Below are 26,186 nucleotides of genomic sequence, written 5' to 3'. Positions count from 1 at the left end.
ATCGATTACTAAAGTATTTGTGTTTGATTTCAAGACGATATGGCTGTCTGGCTGTCAAGTGATTTATGGAGAGAGCGCATAGGGTGGTCTCGAAAAACACGACAACTTCATTTAACGAGTCACCGTAAAGAAAAAGAAGGAAAGAAGCGTGAAAAAATCGATGTCACCGAAATGTATGAATTTTGGGAAACACAAAAATGAAGTTAGGACTAACTGTAAACCAACAAAATAAGGACAGAAAAGTAGGTCAAACTATGAGGGTAATGAATGTAGCGGAGTCTTAAAAAGAATATACCGTTAAGTTTTGTATGGGAAGGTATGCGATGGCGTGTGAAAATCTACTTTCGAAAATTTGCTCAAAATTTGGTTTGAAAAAAATATATATATATAATAGCTAGCAAGCAAAACAACAACTACTTGTGTATGAGTAGTAAGTGGCGGAAGCAAATATATATTAATGTATATGTACACCTGCATATATGTATGTATTTGACATTCAAACTGTAATTAAAGTTCAAGCTGTTTGCTCAACAAAAAGTAAAAAAGCAGAAAAACAGAAAACAAAAACAAAGTCAACAGTGTGCAAATAAAAGCCAAAAAAATAATAACCAAATCGAAAACTATAAACATGCGGTGGCAAATAGTAAGCTGTTTGCACGCTGCTGCTCTTGGCTCTTGACTCGTGGCAGAAAGCACCCGCACAAACGCATCGCGTGCGGTAAAAGCGTCAATTTTCATACAAATTATTTTATTTTATTTTTTTGTTTTGGTTTTTTTTTCATTTGTTTTTGGTGCTCATGTCTTCATTTCCCATTCACACACCTTACAGACGCAGGTTGCCATACTTGTGTATATACATACGTACATATGTATCTAAATTGTAATTTATGCATGTCGTTATATGCTCATGCAAAATGTAAATAGGTGCGCACTTACCTACATGCAAACGCTGCTGCTCGTGCTGCTGCAATGCGGCAATTTTTGGTCTGATGACGAAATGTGGCAATTTTAATTTTGCTTACGTTTTTTTTCTATTTTTTGTTTTTGTAGTGTGTTTTGTTGACAATTTAGTTTGACAGCAAAATTAGTTGAAAATTTGTGTGGTATATTCTATTTTTGCGGAATTATCGAGCAAATGTTGGATGGTAGAAAATTGTTTTTGGTGGTCACTTTTATTGATTTATATATATTTTTAAACACTGTTGAGGTACACAAATTGCATTAATTTTTTGTATTAATTCTATTTTTTTTTAATTAGTTTGGATGAAGTCTGTTCTATTTTTTTTCTAAAATATTCACCAAAATTATTTATAATTATTGTTGTTTTTGTTGTGTTATTCACTTTATAATATTTTTTAAATTTATTTTCAATATTTGAGAATTTTTATGTTTACGCTTGCAGGTTCTAGAGAATTAAAAAATAATTAAAAATTATTTTCTGAAAAAAAAAATATTATTTTGCAAAAAAAAAATATTATTCTGCACAAAAGAATATATTTTAAAAATAAAAAACTATTTTTTTTTTTTTAATTTAAAATTCAAAATTAAAATTTTTTAGTATTATTTAGTAAGTTAATTAGTTCAATATAAATTTATTGCAAATTTCAAAAAATGAGAAAATATATCAAAAATATAGAAAAAATACTAAAATTAAAATAAAAGTAAATAATAATTAGTAAAATTTGTATTTATTTTTATTATAATAAATAGAAAAATATTATGAAAAAAATAAAAAACTTAAAAAATTTTTTTTTTAATTTCTTCACAATTTTTGGGTGCCAATAATGCACTACGCATATTTTCCTTGTTTTATTTATAAAAAAATATAATAAAATGAAATTGAAATTATATAAAAGATAATATTAATTAAAAAATATTATTTTTAAAGAAACCAATAAATTTGCAGTGATATTATTAAAGAAACACAATTTTTAAGCGAAAAAGAACATACAATGAAATATAATATAATTTATTTGAATTAAAAAAAACTAAAAAAACATATTTAAATGAAATAATAAAAAAAAAATATTTCAATGAAAAAATTAAAAAAAATATTTCAATGAAATAAATTAAAAATAAATTATTTAAAAGAAAAAAATAAAATAAAATAAAAATTATTATTATTAAAATAAAAAAATTTAAAATAAATTATTTAAAAGAAAAAAATTAAAATAAAAAATTTTATTAAAGGAAAAAAAATATTTATTTAAAAGAAAAGAACATTAAAAAAAATTACTTAAAAGAAATAAATTTAAAATAAATTATTTAAAAGAAAAAAATTAAATTAAAAATTTTATTAAGTGAAAAAAATATGTATTTAAAAGAAAAGAACATTAAAAAAATTATTTTAATAAAAAAAAATTAAAATAAAAATTTTATTAAATGAAAAAAAAAATTATTTATTTAAAAGAAAAGAACATTAAAAAAAAATTATTTTAATGAAAAAAAATTAAATAAAAATTTTATGATATGAAAAAAAAAAATATTTATTTAAAAGAAAAGAACATTATTTAAAAGAAAAAAATTAAAATAAAAGTTCAATTGTCACAAAAAATATTATTTGGTAAAATAAATTTATATTTTGTTTTTATTTATTTTTTTTTATACTTTTATTTTATTGAAAGTGTTGAAATTATATGCTTGTAACATCAAATATTTCTCATAAGGAATTCATTTCATGTTAAATAATAATATGAACATATGACATATTTTATGAATACACTATACAGTGGAACTTCCATAACTCGAACTTCTATAACTCGCAGATCTCCATAACTCGAACACTTGAATTGGCAATAGCGTTTAGAAGTCAATTTTCATACAAAATTTCTTCCCTAACTCGAATTTCTATAACTAGAAGTTCTCCATAACTCGAACTGTTGAAGTGGCAATAGAAGGCAACTTTCATACAAATTTCCTTCCATAAATTGAACTTTTCGACCAGGGCATGATACAAAATTTTACTATCGAGGCAGAATTTTAAGAGTCCCACTATATCGTACAACTCGAACAAAAAATATTACACTTATGGATTGCATAAATCATCTAACACAAGGCATAGGATACAGAAGTCAAAAGCGAAACAATAGCAAAATGCAACAACAAAATTATAGAAAACATCTTCTAACGTATGTCCATACAAATTTTTGCGAAGTAAATAAATAAAACAGTATATAAATCTAAATTTTGCAGCTTTTTGAAAATGTATATTTTTAAATGAAAATTCCGTAACTCGAAGTTTTTTTGTGGATTATGGTGATTCGATTTAGAGAAGTTCCACTGTATATGTATGTAATTTCAGAATATGTGTATGTTCTATTAGAATAAGAATTTTCTTGATACACTCCTGATTAAACCACTGAAGTATAAACCACGTTGCGTTCTTTATTCTCTCAAAATTTTAATGCGATTTTCGAAAAAAAAAAACAATTTTTTTTTTGCAAAAATAATTATTTCAGAAATCACAAATAAGTAATAAATTTTGAAAACTCTTCAATACATATAATTCTTGCTTGTAAGCTTTAAATTGCGTACCTTTCGATTTAACACACTTTAATTTTTTTTATTCATTCACAATAATTCAATTTTTTTTTTTTTAATTTTGCATCAATTATTTAAAAAAATGTAGTATAAACTTGCACTTAGATATGTGTTTCCACTTGTCAAACAAATCAAAATTTTTGCAATTTATATCACAACGTTTTGAAATTTTTATATTTCAAATGTTTTCAAACAATTTTATTTCTTTTCTTATAATTTTCGCAACTTAATAAACGCGCGTCTTTTACTTTCAGCAAGTTAGTACGCAATTTACAAGATTCACGTTACACTTTCGTAAAACAACACGGCACAAAAAACACAACCTTCACATTGTCGGGTCGTTAGTCAACTGAATTAAGCCGTTCGCTAGCCAGTGACACCAACAGCGATCCATACACAAGCAGCTAGCGCTTGTGAGCCTAGCCAAACTAGTGTGTGTGGAATGTATTGATAACGCGGCTAAACGTAAGAGAGCGCAAAAAATTCAATTTCAAATATGCTCCAACCGTCAGTGTTGCCGTTAAACGAGTAAAGTAAAGTGCCGTAAAGTGTAGCGACATGGCAGAGCGGATAATTCTTACAAAGTTTTTGAAAATTTCTAAGAAAACGAGTTGGGAATAATCAGAAATTGTAAAAATCTCATAAAAATCTAGTTTCATTTATTTTCTTTAAGATATTCGTTCGTGTATATGGCACTCTCTCAAAAAGTACATTTGAAATTGAGTTGCTCCACTACAACAAAAACGCAATAGTTGGCGTCTTCTTGATACTGTGTGCCTCAGACTTCATTGTGGACTATATGCTCTCTTCTATAGCGTGTGCTCTCTTTGACCCATTCACTCCCACTCACAGTTCTGAGAGTTAGCTGAGCATTCTAGTTTATTTTGCTAATGGCAATTGGCAATGTTTGTTATATGTTTGTGGAATGTATAGCTCAGCTGATGGTGGATTTTTCGAATCGTACTTTACGGTTTTGCTCATATGGTTTCTATTGGTGTGTGACTACTACGTGTTAGCTTTGATCTTACCTCTTTGTTTGGAAATACATACATATACATATACATATACCTTGTATACATATATATTTCTACGACAGTCAGCTGGTAGGGTTAAATTTGTTTTAATTTTTTCTTTTCCTAAACATATTTACATTTAGCATATGGGCAATTTTCTTGAAACATTAGAAAGTCGGGCTTTTAGAACTTACAAAAACCAGTAGGAGTCCGGTTTGATATCTGTTGTTGCATAAAAGTAGCCTTAGAAGAGTTTATTAAATTATTTTCCAGCTAGAATAATGATTCCTGCTAAGAAACCTTTAAATGTTTTTTTGGCTTCATAGGAGTTAGTATGTTTATTGAAGTATCATTATTCGAAATAATTTATAATGCTGCAATGACATGAGACGAAGACGTTGAATGGAACTTAATTGAAATTTTAAATATCACACAGCCAAATTAATTGATCAATTAAAATTTTAATTGCGAAAGCAGTTTTTGTCCTTCACACTGTCGGTTACTCGATAACTGATCTGCTGTTACATATTTTTGTTTTTGCTTTTCATAAGAAGTTGATAAGTCTCATCAGCATATTTGCTATTTTTAGCAGCGATATCTACCGTCGAGTAGTATTAATGCCATTTTATCAAAAATACAGCCAATAGCAGACAAAGAATGTATATATAACTACGAATACGGTCCTTGTCGCAGAGTTGCATTTATTTTCAAGTCGATTAAAATTCAATTAAAAATAAATAAAAAAATGTATGGTAAATCTTAATCGTAATCAGCGTTTTAATCGAGCAGAGGCCGGTTAATTGATCAATTAGCTCCTGTAAGAAAAGGCTATAACCACATTTACTGTGATCTCTATAACCTAAACAAGTATATAATAAACAATATCAAAGTGCAACGAAGCAAGTGAAGTAAGGTCAGCTTTCGAAAATAAAAAAAAAACATAATACTCCAAAATAAAAATAAAACTGAATTCTATTAAATTAAGAAAAGAGTTTCGGTTAAATTCTTTCAAAAATATTTCAAAACTGTTATTTTTACTATTAAGCAACTTAAGTTTGTTTAAATAAAATAAATTTAAGAATCGTTTCTTCTTCAATCAAAAAGTGAATTAAAACTGTAAAAAGTCTAACTATAGAGAACTGTAACACCAAAAAGATTATAATAAATATAAATCTTGTACTTCTGGTAACCTTCTTGCTAAGCGATCATAAATCGCTAGGGGAGAGCGCCAGTTACTCAGCGTAAGCTTTTGCTATTTAAAAGAGAATGCATCTCATTGATAACTTGCGCTCAGAAACCATCGCCAGCGAGCACTGGGGAGACAAAAAATTACAAAACAAGCTTGAGTGTAAAAGTCAAAGATATTGCTAGTAATGAAGCATTCTATTTATGAGTCAAGCAAAAAGCTCCAAACATGTACAGGGTAAGAAATATGCAGGTAAATGAAAATTTATTAAATATGCTAGAGGTTAGTAGAAATCTTTTCAAGGGTTATAGATATAATTTAGTTAAATATATAAGTCACAACTACTTATTAGGTGTTGAATTAAAATGTAGTTAGTATTTTTTCTACTTTTTTATTTTTTCACTTATTTACTTACCTATGATTCCAATTTTTTCAAGATTTTTTCTAATTCATCATATTTTGTTAAATATTTTTCTTTATTGTTATATTTTTTTTAAATACTCTTATCTGGCTTTAGTAGCTACATATTTTATATGCAAACATAGCTTACTTAGGTTGCCCTTACATACCATACATTAATGTTTAGAAAACTTAACAGAATGCTATAGATTTTAGGATGTCATACATATTAGGGAGGGTCAGTTTTAACTAAAAAAAAATTTTAAAAAATTTTTAATAAAAGAAATTGAGCTAGAGAAATTGAGTAAAAGTGGAAAACTCAAAAATATAAAATTGAGAAAATACAAAAATCACAAAACGGGGAATTTGGAATTAAGGGGTAACAAAAATAGAAAATTTAACTGAAAAAATTAAAAAAATATATTTTTTGTATTTTATTGATTTTAATTAAAAAATAATATTTTAAAAAAGAAAAGGTTTAAGTTTTTTTTAATAAATATAATTTTTTTTTTTCAAAATTTTTTTTTAAATATTTTTATTTTTTTGATAAATTTCTATACAAGGTTGGTCAAAATACTAATATTTTATTTAAAAATTGTTTACAAAAAACTGACCCACCCTAATACATTTGTAAGCTTAGCGCATGTGAGCTATGTGTATGCATTTATTACTATTTTCATGAGTATACGCATATTACTATGATAGCGAAAGTACTAAGTACTATGTTTGTATGTAGTATGTTTGTGGAATGGTTAGTATACAGAATTGTCAGTAATTACAAATTTAGCTATTTACAAATATTGAGTGATTTTATTTTTTAGATTTTCCTTATTAATTACACACTGATGCTTGCGTTTTTTAGTTTTGTATAAATGCAGCCAAAAGCTTTTGTTTTGAAATATTTATATGTACAACAGCAGTAGGTGAAATGATTTGAAATTAAAAATGAACTGATGGTTTTTAGTACATTTTTAGTACACAAACATTTTTTAGTACTCAAGGTAAATTACTATCTACAAAAATAACTGTGCCGAAAAGGAAGATATTCTTGCTGGAACATTATTCCATTCAGACTACAATTAAATGTTTAAAAAATACAAATAAAATATATTTTATGGAGATATCAAGTTTTTTAGTACACTCCAATCTAACATGAAATGTTCTGAAATCGTTCTTCAAAGATTATTTTCTTGGCATATTTATGCACATATAAACGATTTAGTATACCTAATGATATTTTAGTACTTAGGCATGTATGTAGTGGAGTTTTTAGTACTTTGTTTTGTTTTAGTACATACACCTTATTAAGCATGCAAATACCGAAGGACAGTACATACGAAAATTGTTCCAAACAAATGAATATAATTTTTACATAACAAATTTTAGTACTAATTTTTAGTACACTGCAGTTCTGTACGTGTTAGTGCGTAAAAACTTCATCTGCTCACACTTTTAGTAAATATTTAACTAGATACAAAATTTTAGTACACATGTTAGTACATTTTTAGCACACTTTTTAGTACCTTTTGATAGTAAATTTTAGTATTTCATTAGCTTTTGCTTTAGCATGTGTGTACTATGTGTGAAAATTATTGAAAATGCAAACCAGAAATCGAAAAACATGGTTCAAAATTATAAGGAGTCCATCAACTGATCTATTATGACTCAGTATGATCTTATAATTTCGAAGCGCTGGAAGCCAAAATAATACTAATAGGCTACTTATGAAACGATGAGAAAATACTTGGTAGATAATCATAAACACAAAATTTTAAAATCTAGTAGTACAGTTTCATCTGATGAAAAGAAACTGTACTAACAGTCACTCAAAAAAGTATGCGTAAATATGAAATGAAATCAGTTGAATGCTGCTATTGTCTTTTTATGCTTGTCAAGCATATTTTTGGTTTGCTTTAATATCTATTACTATGCTTGCAACTGTTTAGCTTGTTACTGATTTCTATAACGGTAATATACAAGCAGGCTTGCATCGAACTCGGTGCTGCCATATTAATTTTTTTTATTTTTAATTATTACTTTTCTTCGGCTTTATTATTATTTCTTTCTCACCTTTTTATTTTGTTTTCCAATTAATTTTTTATTTTCATTTTGCTTTATGAAGCTTAGCTAAACATTTAGAAATGCATAGTACATACAGTATATAAAGTTGTATACCTAATAGATACCATGTATAAGCACATACATATATGCCATCAACTATATTACATTTTTTTATTTTTATTTTTTTGTTTTTTAATTGTTATTGTTTTTGTTTTTGTATATGGCTTAATTTAGTTTTATATATTTTTCAGTTACTGTATGTCTGTATATACTGTTTTTTTCATTTACACTTTCTTATATTATACATATTTATGTATGTATTTTCCTATTTACTTGTAGATACATACATATATTCAACAAAATTTATTTATTTTGTTTTATTTTTATTGTTTTCATTGTATAACTGTATTCTCAAACATTATTGCGCAATATTCAGTATTGTAGGTTTGTACATAACCTCATTTTTATTAGTATATTTACATATTTATATATATTTCGAAAGTAATTTTTTCGAAAAAGAAATAAAACCGGATATTTTTTTAGAAAAAAGAAACTTTTTAAAATATTAAAAAAAACCTGGTTTCAAAATAAAAAAAAAATTCGAAAGTCCAAAAAAATGTTAAAAGAAATCATAAAATTCCAACATCAGAAGAAGAAAATAGCGACAGACTCACATAAATTTCGAATATTAATATTTCTAAAATTGAAATTTTTAAAATATAATTTCGAAAAAATTCGAAATCGAAAAACTTAAAAAAAATAAGATTCCAGAAGCAGAAGAACCAAATTGCGATTGACTTCCAGAAAATAATACTAGTCTAATATAAAAGAAATTTGAAAATATAATTTCGGGTATTCAAAAAGATTTAAAATATATTCTAAAATACAAAAATTACAAGAGAACATGGCATGTAAACTTATGATTCTTATGTCATTTTAGGATTTTAGATATTTTTTAAATAAATATTCGAAAATTTTCGAAATTATACTTTCCGAAATTTAATTGAAGAAAAAGGCGATACACTCATAAATATGTATAAAATCCCAATTTCTAAAGCCAACATATTGAAAATATAATTTCGAACAGTTTCGAAAATTCAAAAAAAAATTTAAAAGAAATTATAAAATTCCAAAAAAATCGACACATTATCACAAACAAAAATTTCTAAAAACTAAAAATTTTAAAAATATAATTTCGAAAATTTTCGGAAATAAAAAAAAAGAAGTCTAATATTCCAGATACGGAATAGCCAAATTGCGACAGACTTGTAGAAATTAATAATATTCTAATATAACAAAAAAAAAATTAAATATAATTTCGAAAATAAAAAATGTTGAAAATAAATTCAAAAATTAAAAGAAGATACTCGAAAATCTTCGGAAATCGAAAAATTATCCAAAAAAATGTCTAAGATTCCAGAAACAGATGAACCAAATTGAGACAGACTCATAGAAATTAATAACACTCTAATTTAAAAGAAATTTAACAAAAAAGTTTTGAAAATCAAAAAATGAAATAAATAAGTTTTTAACCACAAAAAAGAATAAAACATTTGCACAGACTAAAAAAATATGATTCTTATGTCATTTTAGTATTTAAAAAAAATTTTGATATTAGAAAATTTTCGAAATTATATTTTTATAAATTTAATTGAAAAAAGGGCGAAAGATACACTCATAAAATGTATAAAACTCAAATTTCTAAAACTAAAATATTGAATATATAATTTCGAAAAATTTCGAAAATTCAAAAAATATAACAGAATTTCGAAAATATCGAAATGAGAGGAGAATATGAAAATAATCATAAACATTTCTAAAATCGAAACAGAGAACAAGAAAATAATAAATACATCCAAAAAGCTTTAAATAAAAACACCTAAAAGGAAACAAAACCACCAATAAACACCCAAGTCAAAATTTTTGGTTATTATTAGCATTTGAAAAAAATTGAAAAAAACATAAAAATATATGTAAAAAAAAATAAAAATATATAGTGAAAATATTAACCTTTTTAAATCATAAAAGTATTGAAAAAATGTAAGAATAATATTTTTTTATTTAGCCTCATATATCATCAAGTAATTTCTCTTCACCTATCTACGTACATTTACTTACTTCTTCAGTTTTACAACAATTTTCTTTTTACAAATATTACTTCAAGTTAAAGTTTAGTATAGCTTTGCTCACCACTTCCACATTTACACACATTTATGCTTAATTACTCAATTAAGGTATATATATATATTTTTCATTACTTATGAATCTAGTATTAACTCTATGCCATTAAATTTAACATTATTTCGTTTATTAACTGCTCGTTTTTTTTATTCTCATAGGATGCTCTTAGCAAGTTCTGTCTAGGGTTTATTGGTGGTTGTGTCTAAGTGGTTGTACAGGAATAATACCAAATTCGCTGTATGCTCAATGTGTAATGGTCGTTCTGAAAAAGAGAGAAGAAATCGAGAGAGAAAATATAGGAATTTGCAATGGTTTGAAGATTGGTTTTCCAATAAGAGTACATCATATATATAGTGGTTCCAAGTAGTTTGAAACAAATATGCAATGAAATAGATGGTATGTGAATTGACTCTTTTAACATTCTTAACCCTCGATAGATCACTTTAAGGGTTTTAAAATCTCAGAAATCCCATCTCAAACCTTTAACGAATTCTAAAATTGAAATTCATATAAGTCAACCCATACATAAATCCGTATCCGCAAATTATTCTCTCCCAAACAGTCTTTCCGTTGAGTTATTAAGAACTATTCTCATTCTCGGAACATCGCAGCAAGGTTGTCATCATCTCATCAGCTACACAAATGATATCATTATTAAACTAAAATTCTCAAATTCTCTCTTAAAGTGATTAACTTCACCTAACGAACCCAATTTCTATAGAATTATGAGCACTTAATTAATTAATCGCCATACAGAAAGCACTAACGGTTTAAACGACTAAAGCGAGCTATGAATTAAGAAGTCAAAAATGATGACTTTGACATTGAATACTGACAGCAATGACAAAGTGTCAATTTAAAAGCTTTAGAGTGTGGGTTTTCGGGTGAAATGCTATTAATAATGTAATAAGAGACCCGTGTGCGTACAGCTATAAGAATGTGAGATATATGTAAGCATGTGAGTCAAACAAGTTAATTGGCAATAAATTTGCTGATAGCTGTCAATATGTCATAAATATGACACAAAAAAACAACAATAACTAATTTACAACAACAAAATTAAGGTTGGAAATGAGAGTTGAACGAGAGGGTGAGAGTGACAAAATGAGTATAACAAGACAATGAAAATATTTGAAAGGATTTATGCACAATAAGGACTTGTAAGGAAAGAGAGAAAGTGTGAAAGGATTTGACAAAGGGTAGACATGATTTGAGAGAGAATACTGAAAAAAGATATCATATGAATGCGTTTGTAAAGAAATAGTAAGAAAATATAATAAATAAATAGGAAATTGGTAGCTGTACAGCAAATATAAAACTTGTCAATAGACGCCAAAGGCTGTGAGAGAGACTGAGAGTGAGTGAGAGTGTGGAAATTTTGAAGGCCAATTTTCGGGTGCGTTTTTTATGTCAATGTCGAAGCAGGCTAATAAAGGGTAGAGAGCGAAAGAAATCCTTTTTACGATGGTCAGCCGGAATGATGACAACTCAGTGTTGAATGAAAGAAATAGTGAGAGAGAGAGAGTTGTAGCAAAAACTTTTTGATATCATCATTACTGTCAACAAACGAGATTGAGGAAAGGAGCGGAAATAAAGGAAATAGAGGTTATAGATATATATTTTGGGTAGGCAAGACATGTAATAGGCACATAAAATGAACACCAGAGATGAGGCTACGAAATGCATGTTTAGCATGCAAACAAGCCGTCGAGGAAGCGAGTGGTTGGAGTGGACATAAGTTACCAACAATTCAAAGGATATCACGCACATATATACTCAGTTTAAGCCTTTATATATCCGTTTAACAAGGCTTTGGCTGGCGTTTGAAACAGCCATAAACTGCCGTATTGACATTTGAGCAAAGTTATGCGCACACTTTTTGACTTTGAACTACTGACCTTGGCTCAATTCGGTGGCATGACTGTGGCCGTAAAGGAAAGCAGGTCAAACTAATGGCCACCACGAAATGTCTTTCCCATTAAATTAGCAGCGAAATGTATTTATTAAAAAACTATATATTTATGTATTTGTTCATGGCAATTTGTGGCTATTTAATGAGCTTTCAACTGCCATTAAAATTTAATATAATAGGCAAGGAAGGATGGGTAATAAAGTTGGGCAAATCACATGCGCCATGGCAATTTGCTTATGAAACCCTAACGAAGCTACAAATATTTATGACCACAGCCTTTTCTTCGGTTTTAGCCTACTTTCCTTGCCGTTTCGCCACACTTTCCGGCAAGTATATTGCATTTTGACCGTTCCGCGCTGCAGTTTGCTGTTTGCCTCTTTCATATTTTTTGATTTTTTGTTTGGACCGCACCCAAAGTCCATTAAATCTCATTTTGTGTGGCGAAATCTTTTCCATTTCGTTCTAAATAATATTTTTATTTGCATAGTCATGCCAGTGAAGCGAGACTAATTTACTATTCAATTTCTGCTGCACCCTTAAGTGACACATTTGCAACAATGGCAGAAGTAGAAGCAGCAGAACAGCAGCAGCGGAACAGCAGCAGCGACTGCTGCAGAGTAGTAGCAATAGCGCAGCCTTAGCAGCGCTAACCGTAAATATTTAAGTTGTAGATTTTGGCATTTAGATTATTAGATTCGTTGCGCGAGCGTCCAACGTCTGCTAGTTGACCGCATTTTATTATATACCCGAACCGCCTAAAAGTATGCAACGCGTCACACCTCGTTGACCTTAACATCATTTTGCGCTTACAAACATATAACCGTTATAAATCCTTACAGACAAATACTATAAGCTTGTAAATTTTTTAAAGTGCCGCCATAAATTGCATGACAATCTGAAAAAGTAATTTCACTAATGGAAAAATCAGCGAATGCAAATGGTTGGGCATCCACTACATCTGTACACATGTAAGTGAGTTTGTTTGTGATTTAAGTGCGCTTTCAGGCAACTGTAGCTGTAGCTCATGAAAGAGTTAAAAAATCAGTAGCGCAGTTGGCATTAATTTAATTAGCCGTAAAGTTGTTGAGCAAAAACTGCAAGAACGTGAAGTGTTTTTTGTCTGGCAGTCAATTTAGTTAGTTAGCATATTTACACTGAGCTTTCTGGGCTGGCAAGCAATCAGCGATTTCGTTGAACTTGGCGAAGTTCGTGTCTGCTGGTTAATTTAGTAGATTAATCAGTATACGGATTACATACTAAGCTTCTAGGGCAAATGGGCAAATATATTTTATTTATAATAGTAAGGATTAAAATACCCTTTTTTGGGAGTGTAATGACCCGTACTATTATAAACAGATAATCAAAGATTATTTTGGTGTTCGTTTTTTTGAGATCTTGCCTTCTCTGAGACATATGAAATATACTTTGGCTTAAAGAATTTCTCTTCAAACACAAAGTTATTTGTAAAGATCGACCCAAATATGCAATTTCACTTCGGTATATTCCAAATAGGAGGATGGGACCATGTGTAGAAGTTCACGCAAGTGAGGAAAGTTTTTGATTGTCACTCACTTGGGAGTGGCCAGAAACGATTCTTCTCCACATGGTTCAAGCAGCTCACGACTTCCGGTTTTAGACCAAGTATCCTCTGGGTAGCCAACAGACATGCGTTTGAAGGCGAGCTAAAGTGAGAAGGCGAAGCCCGCTTAAGCGGTTGTGCGTAGGGTTTGGGACCCACCACATAAAAACACCCCCCAATGAAAAATCTACGAAAGCCTCGGATGAGACACCCCCCTTCTGATGACGACCCCTGCAAACGTTTTAAGGATAATGATATAAGGGCATGCACCTGGAATGTCCGGACCCTTAATTGGGAAGGTGCCTCTGCCCAGCTGGTTGATGTCCTCATACGACTTAAGGCTGACATCACCGCCATCCAAGAAGTGCGATGGACGGGACAAGGACGGAAGAAGGTGGGTCCTTGTGACATCTACTACAGCGGCCATATAAAGGAGCGCAAATTTGGTGTTGGATTTGTGGTGGGAGAGAGACTCCGTCGCAGAGTCCTGGCATTCACTCCGGTGGATGAACGTCTAGCCACAATCCGCATCAAAGCGAGGTTCTTCAACATATCGCTGATTTGCGCCCACGCCCCAACGGAAGAGAAGGACGATGTGACCAAAGATGCTTTCTATGAGCGCCTAGAACGCACCTATGAGCGCTGCCCCCGCCACGATGTAAAAGTCGTGCTTGGTGATTTTAACGCCAGGGTGGGTAAAGAAGGTGTCTTTGGCACAACAGTCGGAAAATTCAGCCTCCATGACGAAACATCGCCAAACGGCCTGAGGCTGATCGACTTCGCTGGGGCCCGAAATATGGTCGTCTGTAGTACCAGATTCCAGCATAAGAAAATACATCAAGCTACTTGGCTGTCTCCTGATCGAAACACGCGGAACCAAATCGATCACGTTGTGATAGACGGAAGACATGTCTCCTGTGTTTTAGACGTGCGTACGCTCCGAGGACCAAATATAGACTCGGACCATTATCTGGTCGCAGCGAAGATACGCACCCGCCTCTGTGCAGCAAAGAATGCCCGTCAACAAACACAAGGAAGGTTCGACGTCGAAAAGCTGCAATCGCAACAGACAGCCACGAAATACTCTACTCGACTTGCACTCCTGCTCTCTGAGAGCACTCATCAGCATCTCGGTATAAGGGAACTGTGGAACGGCATCTCAAACTCACTGCGTACCGCTGCAGCCGAAACAATTGGTTTTCGGCAACGACAAAAAACAAGCTGGTACGATGAGGAGTGCCGTCTCGCAGCGGAGAGAAAACAGACTGCCTACCTCGCAACGTTGCAAACGACCACAACACGTGCGGGATGGGATAGATACCGAGAGCTGAAGAGGGAAGCGAGACGCATTTGCAGACAAAAAAAGAAAGAGGCCGAAATGCGTGAGTACGAAGAGCTTGAGAAGCTGGCAGACAGAGGGAATGCTCGAAAATTTTATGAAAAAATGAAGCGACTTAACGAAGGTTTCAAGACCGGAGCATCCTCATGTAGAGACCAAGGTGGTAATCTGGTAACCGATGTCCAGGGCATACTGGGATTATGGAGGGAACACTTCTCCGACCTGCTGAATGGCAGTGAGAGTACAACACCAGGAGATGGCGAACCCGATCCCCCAATCGATGACGATGGAACAGATGTTCCATTACCCGACCATGAAGAAATTCGAATAGCAATTACCCGCTTGAAGAACAACAAAGCAGCGGGGGCCGATAGATTACCGGCAGAGCTATTCAAATACGGCGGCGAAGAACTGATAAGGTGCATGCATCAGCTTCTTTGCAGAATATGGTCGGAAGAAAGCATGCCTGACGATTGGAATCTCAGTGTGCTCTGCCCAATCCATAAAAAGGGAGATCCCACAATCTGCGCCAATTACCGTGGGAGCAGCCTCCTAAATATCGCATACAAGGTTCTATCGAGCGTATTGTGTGAAAGACTAAAGCCCACCGTCAACAAACTGATTGGACCTTATCAGTGTGGCTTTAGACCTGGAAAATCGACAACTGACCAGATATTCACCATGCGCCAAATCTTGGAAAAGACCCGAGAAAAGAGGATCGACACACACCACCTTTTTGTCGATTTTAAAGCTGCTTTCGACAGCACGAAAAGGAGTTGCCTTTACGCCGCGATGTCTGAATTTGGTATCCCCGCAAAACTAATACGGCTGTGTAAATTGACGTTGAGCAACACCAAAAGCTCCGTCATGATTGGGAAGGACCTCTCCGAGCCGTTCGATACCATACGAGGTTTCAGACAAGGTGACTCACTATCGTGCGACTTCTTTAACCTGATGCTGGAAAAAATTATAAGAGCTGCAGAGCTAAACCGAGAAGGTACAATCTTCTACAAGAGTGTACAGCTCCTGGCGTACGCCGATGATATTGATATCAGCGGAAGAAACAACCGCGCCGTTTGTTCTGCTTTTTCCCGCATGGATAAGGAGGCGAAGCGAATGGGTCTGGAGGTGAATGAGGACAAGACGAAATATCTCCTGTCATCAAACAAACAGTCGGCGCATTCGCGTCTTGGCTCCCACGTCACTGTTGACAGTCATAACTTCGAGGTCGTAGATAATTTCGTATACCTGGGAACCAGCATCAACAACACGAACAATGTCAGCCTCGAAATCCAGCGCAGAATAACTCTTGCCAACAGGTGCTACTTTGGACTGAGTAGGCAATTGAACAGTAAAGTCCTCTCTCGACGAACCAAAATCAAGCTCTACAAGTCGCTTATCATCATGTTGTCCGAATGGACGAAAACACTCCAGCCCTGAAAGTGTTCGATGCAGTACCCGCCGGAGGAAGCCGAGGAAGGGGAAGGCTTCCACTCCGTTGGAGGGACCAGGTGGAGAGCGACCTGGTTACACTTGGGATCTCCAACTGGCGCCGAACTGCGAAGGAGAGAGAGAGATGGCGCACTATCGTCGATTCGGCTATAACCGGCTAAACGGTTGCAACGCCAATCACATATGCCAACCTCATTTCCTAAAAACACTTATGTAGTAAGTGAAATGCAAATTTGATAGCCATTAGGCACTTCAACTAGCACTTTCGGAAAATTACCCTAATTTCAATAGGAGTAAATACAATTTTATAATAACACTAAATAGCTTTGTTTTCATCTCATTTTTTCGAACGAACATTACAGAATACTGCCTCAGGGCTACTATATTGGAGAGTAAAACAGAGACAAACTAATAACAGTTTTCAAGGTAATTTTGCTATTTACAATTGACCTGCTAAATGGCCAAAAAATACATTGCCAAATGCACAAACCACTCATTTGGCGCATGTTTTGCGAAAATAAAACGAAAAAATAAAATATAAACCAAAATGAAAGCATATAGTTTTATAGCATTTTCGGCTATACACACGACGGTTGCGGTCATTGATTTTTATAGACAAGCCAAAAAGTGCCCGAAGGACACAATAGAGAGCAAATGCTAAAGCAAAAGCAAGTCTGTGTATGACCACTTAATGGCTGACTAAAAACAACAGCGATTTGGATGAGCAAAATAGTCAGGTAGGGGGCGAACATTGCAGGAGGGAGGTGAAACAACAAATCGGTAACCAATATAAGGGGCCATAAGCAAATGACTTCCAAACAAGAAAAAAAAAAACAAAAAAAGAAACGAACTCAGCGCTACAATGTGCCAACATGTAGTAGACAGACAAACGCCAGCGGCAAACGGTCAGGACAAGAAAAAACTGATGATGGAAAAACAACTTGTATTCGCAATCAAATTGTTCATGTCAGCTAGTGAAAATCGTCTGCGAGGCTACAAACAGGAGCGTACATGATAGCGGATAAGCGTAGCTTTGCGTATCCTTTAGACTTTCTGCGCCATTAAATGTGGCTCAGGCACCATGTTTTTTTTTTTTGTTTTGGCTTACTTACACTACTGCCGAGTTCCGTTAGCATACGCCATTAGTGCAATGAAGCAAACGCGGCGTCCAACTGACCTCAGCAAGTCGCTGGCGCGTCGAAACGTATGAAAGAAATGGCTGTGTGTGTGAAAAAATATCAGCAATATTATTGGCAGCAAAATAGTTGGAAAAAATCGCACACACTCAATAAGAGGAAAAAAGAAATAAAAAGAAAAAAATCAAAAAACAAAAAAGGAATGAAAAGGCAGCAAAAAACTAGTGTCGACATGCATATGAATACTCCTGGCATGTATCTGTTTGCACCCTTTAGATACGGCCGACCCTATCAACCTTTTGCCACTAACACTACCTGGCTATAAACTGCAACGCTTTCCAGCTTAATTCGCTTCGTTTTTTGTTTTTGTTTATTTTGCACAGTCTTCGCTTGCGCTGGCAAGCAGACAGTTACAAAGTGAAATCAAATAACCTACCCGGCGCTACACCTTTGCTAAGAGGGTGGCAACACCTCATCGTTGCTAGCATAGTGGCACTTAATACCAGCCAGTAGTGTATAAGCCTTTGTTAATATGAAAAAAATCAGATATATATGTGTGTATAATTGTTTAGTAGGGCGGTCGGTATTAAAATAAATTTTAGGTTATTTTGTATTTTGAGAGTATTTCTGGTATGACGTCATACTAGTTTTGAACTGAGAGAGAAACTGAGGGGCATCTGTGATATATTTCTTTGCATGACATACATTAGAAAAACATAGACACGTTATAAAATATCATTTCTAGAGTACTTTTGGTTATGACGCCAGGCTAGCTAAGCTTTGTGAGAGAACTGAGAGAAAAATTTAAATCAGCGACATCTACCGTAGCTTTTTTAAATTCTGCCAAGAACGGATATCGTACGTCTTTGTCGCAGAGTTGCATTCATTTTCAAATCGATTAAAATTTAATTAAAAATAAATGTAGATTTTATTTTGTATGGTAAATCGATCTTAATAAGCGTTTTAATCGAGCAGAGGCCGCTTAATTGATCAATTAGCTTTAGTCTAAAAACGTTATTAGACTTTTTGAGAAGAAGAAAATAGAGAAGTTTAAAAACCGGGACTGACTCAATATAATTTAGAGCGGTTTACGTCTTTCAAGACTTTAACAGTAAGAAAATATTGAAAGACGACCTTGAGAAAAGAAATTTTATAAGTATACATAGGTTGAAATAACACTCTTGACTATTAACTACAGATCATAACTAATCTTATTAAAGTTTAGTTGTTTAATTAACATCACTCTTAGTAGCTTATCAGATTCAATTTAGAGTATAAAATGCTTAAAACGTGTATTTTGAATATTAGCGACCACTATAGTTACGTAATTTAAGTGCGTAACTACTGCTCAGTGAGTTTCAGTTAGGCATCCAAAATGTAAAAATAATCCAAAAATTCTAGAACAAGTTATCGTTTATAGAAAGAAGGCCACTAAGAACTCGATTTGAGGCTGTTTATATCTTTCATGAATCTCTAAATGCCACAGAACATCGTGACGCGCCCCCAAAATATCGAAGAAGCTTGGCCAGGAATCTGCCAAGAAGCCAAAATTGCATTTACTTACGGAAAATTGAAGATGTAAGGTTTGTGGGCAATCATTTTGTTGAAAAAGTAAGTTACGAGTTCCCTATTTTACGAAATTTTCTTCCCAAGACAGTGGTTATATTGAAGGGAATCAATCACACTGATTTTGGATATCGTACTGAGAAAATGGCAAAAAAATGAGATTGGTCAAAGTTCTAGAGAGTGAGTAAAACCTTCTAATTAAAACAACGAGTTGATACTCTCAATTCAGCTCTCTGTAGGATAATCTTATCTCTAATCTATCCTAAATAATTTCAATTTATTGGGTCAAAAGCAGTCTCGATTTTGAGAGTATTAAGCTCTTTGTGCTGCCACTTTACTGTGGAACTGTTTCTAACGAAACTTTTGCGTTTCTTTTTTATATTTTGCAGTAGTAAGACTTCTCTGAATGAAACCTTTGACTACTCAATATTCAAGGCTCATGAAAATTTATATCAAAAGAACTGATCCGATCACCTTAGTATAAACGCTTGCAAATATAGTTAACAGTGATTAAAATACAAAAAAAACTCACGGACCTTGTGGCAAAGGTGCACTAAAAATTGCTTTAAAAATGTCCATAACAAAGTGAGCGTGCAGTCTTTTCCATGTATTCAAACGCGCTTATGCTTTTCCTGTTTTCCTGCTTTCTTGTCTCCTATCTCTTCATGATACCCACGTTTATACCGTCACTTTTTATGCATTTCACTGCCTACAGTGCTGCAGCATCTTGTTGGTAGTTTAGTTTGCTCTGCTAACTGTTACAAGCCACTAATGGACACCACAACAAACTTGGCTCGCAGCCAATACGACTTTTAGCCAACACCATAGTCAGCAGAGACCTTGGCGATATTGGCAGGAAAGCGCATAACAGTGTATATGAATATTGTGAATCGTAATTTGTGTTGATAAAAAAGTTGTGGCGAAATGGAGGAAGTGAAAAAAGTTTAAAAAATTGTTGTACATCGCGGAATTATGGTAAATTGGCTTAAAGTGTGTTGTGCTAGGTTTACGTAATAGTATAATTGGCGATTGTGAATATGAGAAACTTAATTGAAAATAATCATTTTGATCCGACATTTTTATTTTCCTCACTTCTTTCTGTGATAAAAATATTTATGAACTGCCGGAGGTGTTCATTTTGAATTTAGAGAATATTTTAAACTCTGTATATAGTAATGATTTCTCTCTATATTCGATATTATATTACTTTGACATAACGCTAAGTAAAGAAGTATTGTGGGAAGGTTGTCAGTGGAACGTTTCTTTGTTATGAAAAGCTTGCGCTAGATGGCGCTGTGATGTATTGTCTCAACTTTATTATGGATTTTCTTATGAAAAATAGTGTATTTCCCTGTTTCTATGCCTGATTAACCCATTTTTAAGCCCGTGTCATTGAAAAAAGTTTTTATTAGATGATATAACATGTCTTTTTGGGTCGTCGAACATTTCTTTGTTATGAAAAGCTTACGCCAGATGGCGCTGCGATACATTGTTTTAACTTTATTATGGATTTTGATAGGAAAAATAGTATATTTCATTGTTACTGTGACTGATTAATCCATTAGTAAGTCTGTTTCTATGAAAATAGTTTTTATTAGATGATATAAAAATGTCACTACAATATTGTTACCAAAAGATGATACATTTTTAAAGCTTTTTCACTAAACTTTCATCCAATATACCTCTGTATAAGACCAAAAATTTCAATAAGGCTTTAAGAGAATTAAAGACATAAACTTGCAACGAGCGAGTTGCATAATTTCTCTTTAAGAAAGCGATGATGTAATCTATAAAGAAAAGCTGCTTATTTGCTAAAAATATGAAAGCATTAGAGCTTTAGCTTTCTCGTGATTTATATCAGAATTTTTCCACGCCTTTCAATTTATCAGTGTTTGTAGTCTCAGCACTCCCACCTTCGCCTCTACCGTAAACGAAACAAATCAACCACCTGCTCGGGCGTTGAAAGCGTTTATCTCGCATTTATATGTCTGCAAAGTTTTACACTTGAACGTAATGAAAAAAAATGAAATAATACAAAAATATCTCCCACACAAAAAAAATCGAAATATATAAAAACAATAACAAATAACTGTATGAAAAAGTAGCAAATAAACTTTCCTGTTGGCTGAGGCGTAACTTTATTTGTCTGTGTTCATTTTGTTGCAGGATTTCAATAGCTCAACAGCTCATTGCGTAACACAAGCAGCTAAGGATTGCCTGAATTTAACGAGAGGCTGGAGATAAGTGAAAAAATATTTACACAAAGAAATGAAGACAGTTTTACAAAGGAAACCATAAAGCACCAATAGCCCATGAAGAACAACAAAGCTATAAAAAATAATAGACATGAATAATATTTGCGAATTTTTCACTTTCAATTTTAATTTGGAATGCAGGTTGTATTTCATTTTATTAGAAGTGAAAATATTTTGAAGAAGGGTCTTAAATTAATGAATTGAATAATATTTTATTTGTCTAAAGAGAACAGAAAATTAATAGCTTCAATTTAATTTTACAGTTAAGTGATATATTTTCTACTCATTTGAAGCTTTATGAACATTTATAATGGCTATTGTGAGAAGAGAAGAAAAAGAAAAAGTGAAAAAGAAAAATAAAAAAAATCTTACAAGGAAACCCACTAACTTACCAAGCCACGCTCGTATTTATTTATATATTCTTAAGTGTAGTATATCGTACACTAAAGACTCTACTGAAATTTGAAACTAAAAAGTTTTCCCACTATTTTGGCAACTCATTCAATAACAATACTTTCTCATGGACAATTAGCTGTCTGCAGGCTTCCTAGAAATATGTCTCCGGTGAGAAATTTCACACAAACTGTCTTACTTGTTACTAAATTTAGCTGGAAAAGTGTATTTTGCTGTTAGTTTCACGCTTACAAACACGAAAGCATACACACATATATATTAGTATAAATATAAGCGCTTAAAGCCGCTGTAAGCAGGTAAAGTAAATGCTAGTGTAATCCAACTTTGAAAAGTCGACTTTGTTGGTTTCACAAAAACTTAAAAGCGCAAACAAAATACTAAATTATTTATGTTGCTGCAACAAAATTGCTTAAAACAAAAGTTTACAAATAAGAAAAGTGTAGCTTTGCCGGGTTTATGCCGTGAATTTCATTTAAGTTTCATACAAAAATGAAAACAACAACTTGTACGAATTACTTGTTTGAAATGAGTATGTAATACATGGCGTATGAGTTACTTCAATTAATTTTCGAAGTGGAGAAGCGTTTAGGAAGTATTGGGAAACTATAAATCCTTACGAACAAAGAAGGTGTGTAGAGTTTAGTAAAAATTATTATGAAATTTATAAAAAAATCAATATTTACAGTTTTGTGGAGTAGTAGAGTGAGGAACTGTTATTGGTGATTTCAATACATTTTAAGACAAAACTATTCCGACACAAATTTTTTTAAACATAATTTTAAAAAGATATTATAGAGCTTTTCAATAAAAAACATCCGTCCAAAACAAGCTTCTTAGTTTAATATTGAGAAGTTAGATTTATGAATCCACCTATTTCAGGTAATTTAAACCATTATCGAAAATTTTTTGAATAACTTTTACCAGCCTTTCTCGCTATATTTCTTAATATCACAGCATTATGGACTTTTGAGGTCATTTATTTTTGCTTTTCATATTGGAAAAAAATCTTATTCGATATGCTCCTAAATGTAGGCAACATTTCTAATTGCTACCAAAAATTCTATTGTGAATAGCCAGGCTCTAGAAGTTAAAAAGTAAGTATTCACGAACTTATAAATCCTAATGGCATCGTAATGAACAAGAAGTCATGTATATTTTATCTGAAATTATTTAAAAACTGAAATTTCCGAGTTTTCTCCTCAAACACAATGACGATCTAATAGCGGTGATTATTATATTTTTGTGAGCTTTCACGACTGTTCGACTTCGAAAAGACCTAAATCTTTTATATATCTTTATAAAAGTGATTATAGAGCTTTTCAAAAATAACACCAGTCGAAAATGAGTTTTCTACAGTAGTATTGAGAACGTAGTTTTATAATTCCCTATATTTTAGGTAAACAAAGAACTGAAGACGTATCTTTGAATACTTTTTGGAAGCGTTAATTGCTTTATTTCTATTGAATCGAAGCTTTATGCGCTTATGAGTCTATTAATCCCGGCTTTTCATATTGAAACATTTTATTTATCGTTATGCCCCTAATGTAGGCAATATTTAACTTCTATCTTCAAAATTCTATTGTGAATAGGCATTATTTAATGAAGTCATGAACCTATATAGCCTTTTCACACAGCAAAATTAACTGATCAATTCAAATTTTGATTGATAAACCAATTTTTGCCCTTCACACTGCCGGCTACACGATAATCGATCAGCAGTTTCACATTTTTGTTTTTGCTTTTCATAAGAAGTTGATAAGTTTCATCAGTTGATTGTTATGTTTTATTTATTTCCAGCAGCGACATCTAGCGTCGTGTAGCGTGAACAACAACAATTCGTAGACAAAGAACGTATATATAATCTCAAATACGTATATTTAATTACAAGTATTTGTCGCAGAGTTCCATTTCATTTTCAAGTCGATTAAAATTTTATTCAAAACTAATGTAGAAAAATTAATTTTTTATTTTGTATTGTAAATTGTTTTAAATCAGCTTTTTAATCGAGCAAATGCAGGTTAATTTATGTTCAGTAAAGTTGGGAAGTAGTACTAGATTCCAGCATAAGAAAATCCATCAAGCCACTTGGCTGTCCCCGGATCGAATCACTCGCAACAAGAGTTGTGATAACAAACACAAGGAAGGTTCGACATCGAGAAGCTGCAATCACAACCGACAGCCGAACGATTTTCTGCTCGACTTGCACTCCTGCTCTCTGAGAGCACTCATCAGCATCTCGGTATAAGGGAGTTGTGGGACGGCATATCAAACTCCTTACGTACAGCTGCAACCGAAACCATTGGCTTTCGGAAAAGTCAAAAAAAAAAACAGCTGGTATGATGAGGATTGTCGTCTCGCAGTGGAGAGAAAACAGACTGCCTACCTCGCAATGTTGCGATCGACCGCAACACGAGCGGGATGGGAAATATACCGAGAGCTGAAGAGGGAAGCGAGACGCATTTGCAGACAAAAAGAAGAAAGAGGCCGAAATGCGTGAGTATGAAGAGCTTGACAAGCTGGCCGACAGGGGTAATGCTCGAAAATTTTACGAAAAGATCCGGCGACTAACTGAAGGTTTCAAGACCGCAGCACACTCCTGTAGGACCCCCAGAGGTGATCTAGTTATTGATGACCAGAGTATACTGAGTTTGTGGAGGGAACACTTCTCCAGCCTGCTGAATGGCAGTGAAAGTACAACACCAGGAGATGGCGAAAGCGATTCCTCAATCGACGACGATCGATGGAGCAGATGTTCCATTGCCCGACCGCGAAGAAATTCGAATAGCAATTACCCGCTTGAAGAACAATAAGGCGGCGGGGGCCGATGGATTACCGGCCGAGCTATTCAAATACGGCAGCGAAGGGTTTCTTTGCAGAATATGGTCGGAAGAAAGCATACCTGACGATTGGAATCTCAGTGTTCTCTGCCCAATACACAAAAAGGGAGACCCCACAATTTGAGCCAATTACCGTGGGATAAGCCTCCTCAACATCGCGTATAAGGTTCTGTCGAGCGTACTGTGTGAAAGACTAAAGCCCACCGTCAACAAACTGATTGGGCCTTATCAGTGTGGCTTTAGACTGGTGGAAGCCGAGGAAGAGGGAGACCTCCACTCCGATGGAAGGACCAGTTGGAGAGTGACCTGGCTTCGCTTGGTATAACCAATTGGTGCCAAACTGCCAGAAGGAGGGATACGTGGCGCGCTGTTGTGGACTCGGCTATAACCGCGTAAGCGGTGTCTACGCCAGTCAAAAAGAAGAAGAAAGTTGTGAATTACCTTTTAAATTTTCGAATTTTGAATTAATTTTAGAATAGTTGATCACTTGAATAACTGAAAATTATTATATTTTATCTCTGGAGTTAGTAGAAATTTCATTTTAAATAATTCTTTTATATGAAAGAGTTAACCCAAGTAAAAAAGTATACAAAATTATTTTCAAAAACTATCAAATTCAAAAATCATAGCACCTGCTGAAAATTTAGCAAATAATCACTTCATATTTCTTAAATTTTCCTTAAGTACAGCAATAATTTGCGAATATAACAATAAACACTTCACTTAAATGACCCATAATTACGCCCCAAAAGCAGCTGTTTAGTTGCCATAATTTCCGCAAGATAGTATATGTACTAAAAGCGGTGACCGCAAAAGCGAACACACAAATTGAATTACAAAATGAGAATTTTCTGCAGAAATCAGCGCTGGAAGGCAGCAAGAAAAAGCGTTATCAAAAGATATATATGTTTGTACAAATAACGAAGTTACCTGCAACAACGAAAAAAAATGTTCGCCAATATTCCCATTTGCCAACAACAACAACAACACATTTGCGTCATCATAAGTACTTAAGATTTGAGTATATGAAGTGCTTGTAAATAGCAATTTGCAGCACACGGCATCTCTCCCTCTTTATACCATTCACACTAACTCACTTTCTCTCACTCTCCCTATCTCATTCTCTCTCCTTGCAAATCGTTAGTCAAGCAGTATGCTGTTATTTATGTGCGCTCGTTGTTGCTGTTTGTAATTCGGTTATTTATGTCTGTGCGCCAAATTATACGAATTTTCATGTTAATGCATTTTTAATTCAAAATGTGTAATTTGCATTAAAAGTAACGGCAGCGCAGTAGCATAATGCTTTTGCAGCAACA

At 32.9% G+C, this 26,186-nt stretch overlaps 2 protein-coding genes across 6 annotated transcripts in view; both read right to left on the bottom strand.

Annotated features, from left to right (window-relative positions):
* Positions 1–4,975, bottom strand: part of LOC105209366 (mucin-2) — a 273,739-nt gene extending 268,764 nt beyond the window's left edge. Inside the window, exons 1-2 of one of the 5 annotated variants that reach the window (XM_054229691.1) lie at positions 3,535–4,975; positions 937–1,405 (exon numbers count right to left, since the gene is read on the bottom strand). The gene's annotated coding sequence lies outside the window, so the exon portion shown is untranslated. The remainder of the gene's footprint in view (positions 1–936; positions 1,406–3,534) is intronic. The other 4 variants (XM_054229693.1, XM_054229692.1, XM_054229694.1 and 1 more) reach the window with 4 other exon arrangements.
* Positions 4,976–10,241: 5,266 nt separating this feature from the next.
* LOC105209327 (cysteine-rich motor neuron 1 protein) overlaps positions 10,242–26,186 on the bottom strand; it is a 396,142-nt gene continuing 380,197 nt past the window's right edge. Inside the window, exon 11 of the mRNA XM_011179690.3 lies at positions 10,242–10,642. Within this exon, the coding sequence (XP_011177992.1) occupies positions 10,624–10,642 (19 nt within the window). The 3' untranslated portion in view covers positions 10,242–10,623. The remainder of the gene's footprint in view (positions 10,643–26,186) is intronic.

This window comes from Zeugodacus cucurbitae, chromosome 4 (genome assembly GCF_028554725.1).
Source record: "Zeugodacus cucurbitae isolate PBARC_wt_2022May chromosome 4, idZeuCucr1.2, whole genome shotgun sequence".
NCBI lineage: Eukaryota > Metazoa > Arthropoda > Insecta > Diptera > Tephritidae > Zeugodacus > Zeugodacus cucurbitae.
The sequence above is the reverse complement of the archived record's forward strand: the minus strand, read 5'-3'. Positions and strand labels throughout refer to the sequence as shown.